Source organism: Plasmodium inui (assembly GCF_000524495.1).
Source record: "Plasmodium inui San Antonio 1 unplaced genomic scaffold supercont1.10, whole genome shotgun sequence".
Lineage (NCBI taxonomy): Eukaryota > Apicomplexa > Aconoidasida > Haemosporida > Plasmodiidae > Plasmodium > Plasmodium inui.
The window spans coordinates 693697-702917 of record NW_008481844.1 but is presented as its reverse complement, the minus strand read 5'-3'; the positions used below and the strand labels follow the sequence as shown (position 1 = coordinate 702917).

The 9221-nt window shown below is 34.3% G+C and overlaps 2 protein-coding genes across 2 annotated transcripts; both read left to right on the top strand.

The window, feature by feature from the left end:
* Positions 1-486: 486 nt before the first annotated feature.
* Positions 487-1572, top strand: C922_02873 (hypothetical protein; the record flags this gene model as incomplete). The annotated part of the gene is made up of 1 exon (XM_008818471.1): positions 487-1572. One exon carries the CDS (start codon positions 487-489, stop codon positions 1570-1572), a length of 1086 nt encoding a protein of 361 aa, XP_008816693.1.
* Positions 1573-6482: 4910 nt separating this feature from the next.
* Positions 6483-6812, top strand: C922_02872 (hypothetical protein; the record flags this gene model as incomplete). Its single annotated transcript, XM_008818470.1, has 1 exon — positions 6483-6812. The coding sequence occupies one exon, from the start codon at positions 6483-6485 to the stop codon at positions 6810-6812; it is 330 nt and encodes a 109-aa protein (XP_008816692.1).
* Positions 6813-9221: the final 2409 nt, after the last annotated feature.

Here is a 9221-nt window from a genome sequence, read left to right as displayed (position 1 = left end):
CGACAAAAAAGCATTTTTTGCTACAAAAGAACAACAAAAAAATTGTACGCAAAAGTGCACCATTTGTCTGTACATTCGTGTGTCCGTATGCCCTATGTTTGCATGTTGGGACATCTGTCAATAGAGAACATTCTCTCCATCCTTTGCCCTCAGAGCAACCATCATAAGCTACAACTCGCAGAAACGTTATATGCATATATGTATGCATATTTTCTGCATGTCTGCATATCTCACCACTACGCATAATCGGTTCAACTCCTTGGGAGCATAACCGCTTATCCTCGAGACACGCGTTGTTTGTATTTCTCCTCCATTCATACAATTGTAGCGCTATTTTCAACTCCGACGAGTGGTTGTCTCCATTTCCTTGAGCACTGCACAATTTGGAAAGCTCTAGAGCGATTTAATTTATGGCTTTATTTTTTCATTTGCTTCGTTTTTTTTTAATTTTTGTACCCTTTTTTGTGTTTCCCCCAATTTGCAAAAATGATCAAGAAGTACATTGCTGTTATATCCGCTAACCTACTGCTAAAAATTGCATTTAATTCGAGCCTATTTGGTGCGCATGCCTTGACCACACGAACATACGGGGAACCATCAAATGCAGGGGAAAAAATTATTTTGGTTAACAATATCGAACCCCCAGAACATGATTCAATCCAACCAGGTGACTACATAGAGATACAAGAAGACAGTGACGGTGTAAATGTAGCAAATGAGAAGTATGAGAATGAACAAGATGTAGAACTTCAAAGCTTAGATAAAAGTATAAGAATCGAGGAACAACGGGGAATACAAAAGGAAGAAGAAAAAGAAATAGAACTGGAAAAAGAGAAAGAGAACGACCATGACCACTCTGATAAAGATGAAGAAAACCACTCTGATGGCGAAGACAATGATGACAAATTCAGTGGTGAATATATAGTACAGGAAGTGAACGAAAATGGAATAGTTATACAGGAAAATATAAACAGCATTGACGAATTGGAAGATTTACTTGACTTCTATAGATCTCTTTATTCAATTTTGTTCGTAGAATTTGAGACAACAAAAACGTACTTAAATAAAATTATCAACTGCGCCACGGATGAACAAAAAAATGAACTCTTAGAGGACCACATTGGTATTTTACAAGAAATGTATGAAAATTACAAAAAAAGTGATAACTCTGGATTACCCTCTGAGCTACGAGATTCCATGGCACTTCGAATAAGTGATCGCCTTAGAGATTTCTGCTTTACCGAATCCATAACAGATTCGTACATGGAAACATTAAAGTCTATCTTCGCACTAGAATTAGAAGTTTTCAAAGGTCTCTTTTGTTATGTAAAAGATAAAAGCACCTATAATGAAAAAAAGACAGTTATAAACGACTTAGAATTAATAAGATTTTATCACGAAGAATTACTTACGGAAAATGGCTTGTACCTAACAGATGAACAGCTAGACAATGCCGCAATGAGAGTATCCAACTTTGTCAATGACATGTATTTTCTGTGCTTCTCAAATTATGAAGATATGACAATATTCCGACAAATACGGGATGAAGCCATCAGATACTTCGACCTTTGAAAATCACGTTTTGAAACTTCTTTTTCCTAGGAATTGCTTAACTTTTTTCATAATAAAGATAAACAAGATCCCCTAGAAGAGCGCATTATGAGAATATAACATACCCTGTACACATTGACATCTATGTGCATACCCGTTTGTACATAGTTTCCCGATTCTTTGACTGCTTTTCTTTGGTTATTCTTGGAGACTTTCCTCACTTTCCTGGTGTTATCAATTATCGAAGGTGAAGAATACTAGCGAGGGAAGTTTCGTAAAATGTTACTATTATCTCGCCGCACAACCATCATCAGGGCCTTCCCATTCTTATTTTTGTTTTTCTCCCCAAATAAGAAAAAAGAGAGAAATTCCCCGAATCCGCAAATTGCTAAAATAAGATAATAATTCCCCTTTTGTTTTACGTTCACAAATGTATAAATGTAAGATGAAATGAAAGAGGACAAAAAGGAATAGCATAAAATGAAGGGACATTTCCATAAGCGAGGCTGCTGAAAAGTTCCATCTTTTTAACTTTATAAATTTAAAGTTGTCTACATCCACCTCTTAACCCACGAAAGAGGATAAGAAAAGGGAAGAGAAAACTGTAAGAATGCTTCCTTATTCCTCCTGTCTTTTATGCAAAAAATAAAATATTCTTTTTTTTTTGTTTTCATTTCCCCCCCTTCTTCATTAAATACATTTTTTTGTTTATTTTAAGATGAACTTACGGCAACCATTAAATTATATGTAAAACAAACTACTTAGTCTTCTTTAATTTATATTTAATTAATGGTTGCTTTAAAACTTACCACCTATCCGTCCAGCTATGACTCTCCCATATACTAAGAATTACTGTCAGATAAATGATAACAAAATGAACGTTTTAAAAAAAAAAACTGTGCCCAAATTCCACAGTCCAAAGTTGATAATGTAGACGAAAGAAATCATGTCCCTGAGACCAAAAGATCCCTTGCAACCCAACGGGGAGGACGTTTGTGCCGTCTAAATAGAAACGACATGTTTTTAAACCAACACTGTTGGAAGTGACCTCTTCCTATTTGGCAATGTACATGTTCCATTGTGTCGGTTTTGCCTCAAAGGGGCATTTGCCATTACATGTGCATAGGGGTTACGTGTACCCGTTTTAGGTATCTACTTGAACGGACAACTGGTGTTGATATTCTCCACCCTTCTGCCCCGGATTTAACGGGGGTCATATTTCTCAAGCCCTATATTGGTTAACTATGTGCAGTTTTCCCCTAGGGAGAAAACCATTACGCTTGGCTCTGCACCCTGTGGAAGTGAATGCCTTATATACATTATCTTAATCCTCTCTGTACATCGGTCCTAAATATAAAATACTGTATTTCTTTTTTTTTTCTTATCGTGTGCAAAATGAAAATATGTGTAATGGTTCTTATGTTGTTTTACCTCTTTTACCTGTTCTTTTTTTTAAAATAAATTGTGGAATTATTGCCTTCCCCTTTTTAATGCTACCCAAGAGGCCACGAGTAATGTTGTTCCCCTCCCGTACGGTCTTCATCATTTCGATTTTTTCGCAAATTTAGAGCGTTCACGAAATTAAGTTACCCTTTTTTAAGAAAAAAATACAGAGCTTATATACAACTTGAAATATTTATTTTTTAAATTAACTGTCCAAATCGAACATAGTACGTACTCTTCCTTTTTAAAGAGCGCCTAACGAATTAACCACTTTCAGAAAGAAAGAAAAAGAAAAAATTAACACCAATATTAAAAGAAGGAAGTTTTCGTAGCAGCACAGTTTTAACAATCAATTTGTTGATTATTCATCTTTTGTACCACAATACCGTGTGTTCATTTAACCGTACACAAACTTCCTATTTTCATTTTATGCTGCCGTTTCACAAAGATATTTATATTAAGATAGAACATTACAAACACTTCTTTGTACCCCATGTGTCTTTGTAAATATCCCCCTTCAGAAAGTTAACACATTAACGTTGGTTGGTTTACACGTCAAAGGGGAGAGAAAAAATAAAACTATAAGGATGTAGAACCCTTTTTGACTTTTCCGTAACGCTATGTCCCCCTTGGCTATTATCTCTTTAAGTGCAATAATAATTATATACAGAAGAATGTCTACACGTGAAAAAGAAATTAACTCCAAATTTCTCGGCGAAAATGTAATGAAAAGATGTCGTCACGATAAATCGCCATCTCATAAACGGAATGGAAAGAAAAGGTGAGGCATTTTTTCCCCATGGAACGATTTAAAAACTGACATCCTACTGAATTTTTTTCCCTATGTTAATCTTTCCCTCATACAAGGTACCGCAATTCGTAAAGGTATCCATTAACATTGATATGATCCCGCACTTTGTACACTATTCGCTTTATACTTGTATGGCACACAGCAAAGCTGTACATACAGGGAAACGCGCTTTAGGAAAAAATTTTATCAAGGAATTCTGTATGTATATTAAAAGCACATTGGTGCAGGTACATACATGTACACATTTAACAATATGTTGCGTTAAAACTGGCTTAAGCCGGAAAATGAAACGTAAGAAAATTCCGCCAGCTTAAACAATAACTTAATCCTACGTTGTGAACTTTTTTATGGTTAACATGAACCCCATTGGGTATTAAAAAAGTGTAGAGCACCCAAAAAAAAATGTAAAAAATGGAGCTATACGTATATATAAGCTATCCCATATACCTTTTGCTTCATATGCTGGAAGAGTATCTAATGCCTATGGGATTATATACATCACTCCTATGCACTGAATGGTGAATGGAAGGTTTTATAATGCCAATGGAGGAATGTTACTAATGTGATGCGGGGATTGGGTGGTCCTTATGTGACTACATATATAGTATAGTATCACATATATGCTATATACTATACCCCGTGGGGGGGGGATGGGTAAACTTTGAGGCCTTTCACCTTCACGTTTTCATAGGTCAGCGAATTTCTCCCTTTGAAATAAAGTAAAAACTCATGATGGGATTATTTATTTGAAGGTATAGAAAATAAGGTAATTGCAGCTACCATTGAACTCCTTCTTCACAGCTTATTAACCCTTTAAATAATAATTATTCGGCTCATTTTTCATGTTAATGTTGATGATGCATCTAGTATAATTAAATGCTTGGAGAAATGTGGAGTTGGGGGGTACCCATCCCTCACCCCCATTTTTATTTCATCAAACTTGCTACAATTTTCTGAGCAATCCCTCACTGACTATATATTATTTCCTATTTTAAATAGTTACTTACAAATGTTTGATGTGCCTTTTTTTTTTTCTTTTTTTTACTCCTCTCTATTGCAAAGAAGAAGGGCCTCTATTTTTTTCTTTTTTTATGCTATATATGAGAAAAAATAAAAATTGTGTTGGTGACTAACCAGAAAGGTACTCACACCCCTGGAACACCCCCTTAAAAAGTTATTGCGCAAAAGGAAGTTTTATAATTAAATTTTTCCTGTAAAGCAGAGGGGGTCGGTAACTTTATATTAATAACACATTGCCATCATTAATTCCTTAAAATGAGGAAGGGAGAGAAAGGGTCAGCGCTCCGCTGTTTTTGTAAGGGGCACGCCGTACTCTATTCGCGTACTACTACTACTACTACCATTACTAATGCTCCCTCCCCCCCACTTACCCATATGAACGTATAAATAATATATTATATATATAATTATAGCTCTTTGTATTCAAATTAGTTATATATAGATTAAGCGCTGGAGAAAAAGCACGCACTATCCCTCCTCCTCAGTGCTGTCGCTTTTCAACAAAGTTAGCACCTCGTTTCCTTCACTTTTTGGTTATAGTTCACGCTTTTCATATTATTTCATCGGTATAAACTCTCAAAAAACCCGCGCGCTAAATTTTTACATGTGTATAGGTTAACTTGCTAATCGTTATTCTGTACATTTTTACATAAAACAGCCTAACTTTAAAGAAGAAAAATTATTTAAAAAAAAAACAAACAAAAAGAAAGCCGCTTTTTTAACGGTGCATCCATAACTAACTGTCGCGTTTATTTTTTCTAACTGGTTTACTCGCTACTCCACAAAAGTTTTTTCATTAATTCCAAAATGAACATATCAGTGAGAAGGGGTTTATGAAAAGTAAAAAGTTAGCGTAGAAGCACGCATTCTAAACATTGCTGCAGTATAAATATCTAACTGTCGTTAATGCGCTAAAACTTTACATGCAAATAAAAAAAAAATTCAAGAAAGGTTATATGGGGTGGTTTGTTAAAATGCACAAACTTTTGGGAAGTGCGCATGAAAAAAAAATTTAGAGAAGTAAAAATTAAAAAAAGAAGCCACTAGTTTTCGCCTTAAAAAAAACACAAAAGGAAAGTTTTTAACCCCTTGAAAATATATCATATATAAATCGGTTCACCAAAAAAGAGCTTTTTTTAATTAAAAAAAATAGATAATGGATGGAAACCTGCGTTTATAGCCCCTTTTTTAACGCAAAATTAATAAAATTAAAACGTTTCTAGATAACTTTTTATAGATAAATAAGATAACTTTTTTTTTTTTGATTAAAAAAAATTATCAATCAATACTCTTTTAGTTAGCCAAAAATCCTAATCGCACCTAAAATTTTTATAAAAACTATTAAATTTATATAAAATTTTATAAAAAAATTAAAATAAATTTAATCAAAAAATATATTAATTTTTTTTTTAAAATATTTTTCAAAAATTTTTATAAATTTTCTATTCAAAAAAAAATTAAACTTAATTTTTATACCTCGTATAAATAAAAATTAGATTTATCTAATATTTTAACATTTAACAAAAGCACCTAAACTTTTATAACGTTTATCCCTAAATAACGAAAAATCCTATTTTGTTTTTTTTTCAACTCTATTCCTTTTACGACTTTTTACAGATTTTATTTTTATAATTCATCGCAATCTCCTTTATCCAAAATGAAAATCACTAAAGTATTATACCTCATTGCTGCTTTGTTGGCAGTCAACTTCATTGCTCCAAGCTTCTACAATAATGTTGTAGCAGGAAAGAAAGTTTCCCCTGGATACAAAAAATTAACCGATGCTGAAAGGAAAAAAAGAAACCAAAAGATCATGATGATCTCCTCCATTGCTTCTGGTATAGCCGTACTCCTCGGTACTGCCTTAGGCTTAGGTATCCACTACAAAAACAAACAGGGTAACAAAAAGGGAACCCCAGGCCTCAAGAAAGAGCCATTACTTGGTGGCTTAAACCAGCAGAAGCCACCTACAACTACCAGAACCTAAATGGGGAATAATAAACCTTAAATCAAAAGAAAACCAGATTAACCAGAAAGGCCACACAAAGAAGCGCTTTTGTGAGCCTTATATTTTCGAAGACCATGGAGCAGGAACCTAAACAAAAGATTGAAGCCACTTGAGAAAATTGTACGCCTATATATATATATATGTACAATTTACGTACATGTGTATATATGTGGTGTGAAATAATGACAGCACTTCATGGAGGCAGATCTTTTACCCTACCACTTGAGCTGACAAGAAAAAATGGAGAAGAGTATCCCCGGAACAAAAACAGGAAAAGAGCCGAGCCAAGCCCCATTGTTCATGGACTTATATTTTTCAAGAGAAAGCTTTAAGCGTGTTTAATAATTTTACGATAATAGAAAAATTAAAGAGCGACATATATATATATTATATATATGTAACTTTTTAGCATGTTTTTCTTTTTATCTGTTTCTCACCTTTTAGCAAAAAAAAAAAAAGAAAAAAAAGTCATAAAAAAAGAGTAAATTTTACCTTTTATGAAATGAGGACTTATAATAAGTTCGTAGAGTTGCGTAGAATAATATATATATTATATATGTGCCTATATATGTGCCTATATGTGTACCTATATATGTATGTATACCTATATATATCTTATATTCTAACCATTTTATATACGCATTAATTATTTATCTATCTCCATATAATAAATCCTTACAACTTTAGAACCACAGAACCATAGCATAAGAATAGGATTTTTCTTTTTTTTTATTATATCTGTATATTTATAACTAATATATATGCCTCTTTTTATTCTTTTATATTTACCAAAAAAAAAAAAATATATAATCGTGTACATTTTTCTTATATGGATTATGAGAGATTATATATATATTTTTATATATTTTTTTAACCAGTTAAGTTCTTTCAAGTAGTTTTATTTACTAACCGTGAGACAATGGAACTGTATTTTTATATTTAAAATATTTTAAATTGTGGAAATTCATAGACTAGATAAAAAAGAACTACTGTATATGATATATAGGGGCTCATAAATAGTACAAACAAAACCAAAGGAATAATGCGTACCAATATATACACTGTCCTTATCCAATGGTTTAGTTGAACCAGCGACCCACAACAACGCTGCGTGTATCTTATTAGCGTCTTACTGTTCTCAACTGTGCTGTACTGCACTGTGTAGTGTTACCGGCCGCCTTAATCTTAGTCCATTAAATGTGTAACCACCCTTTTCTTTTGGAAAAAAGGCAGGAAGCACATTTGGGAGTTCTCTTTATCTCTCCTACAAGATAGGTGAATCTTAAAGAAGGTAGTTAAATTACATTTAACTCTGCAGGCGAAGAACATACTGGCGCGATGGAGCCTCTTCGTTGTAGATATTGAGTCGGGAAGGTAACATTTTGTTTTGAGTCCGTCGTGTTAGATGATATACTCATCTAAGACGAATGAGCAACCACTTCTTATCTTTACAATTCATTTCACCCTTCTTCCTGTTGCTTAAAATGTTCATACTACAACAGAGAAAAACAACACACCACCTCCCCCATGCGTCACACATGATAGCGATTTTGTTAAATGGCAAACGAATGAATAAGAAATGTTAAGGCGCTAATAGGGTGTGTTCTACTCTCGGCCATGGCATGGAAATAATATATTTGCATGTAGAGGAAAACGCACCATAAAGGGTAGGATATTTCCCTTACTTCCCATGACATGGTAAATATTACCCCAAGTGTGTACTTACACGAAACACACAGTTCCTTTCCTCGTTTAAGCTGTCGAAGCCCGCCGACGTGGGCCTCCCAACTCGGCAGCTGCTTGGAAGACGTTTTTTGTCACCCTTTAAAAGTGCGTACTAAAATGAGAACTTCTCCGGTCATGATGGGCACGCGTACATACACCTGGGGAGGGGGAATCGCCCTGCGCAGCGGCCTGCACAGCTACTGGTATACCTCTGTCGATACGGCTCCCTGCCCTTGGCTGACGGGCGATAAAGTGGAAAAGAGTCCGCATGGTGTAGATATCTTTGCCTCGTAGTCAACCACCTACTTTGGGAGGTTAGCAAGTACAAATGTGAATTTACTAACCTTTCGACGCTCACACACAATGTAGTTCTGTGCTAACTCCGTTTTACCAGCGCTTTGTTCCTCCCTACCACGTTCACACAAGGACATAATACATATGTATTACAACCCATTACGCCTTCCCCATTAGGGGCTTACATTCCTACCTCCCCTTTTCACTTTTTCATTAAAGTTTTAAAATTAGAAATGGTAATACTAAAAAAGAAAAATGGAACGAAACTGTACTTACAATTTTAAGAACTCGTGTTATTTTTTTTCTTCTTTCTCCCTCCAATTCTTTAACCTTTGGTCAAGAATTACCAATCTAAGATATTTCCCCATG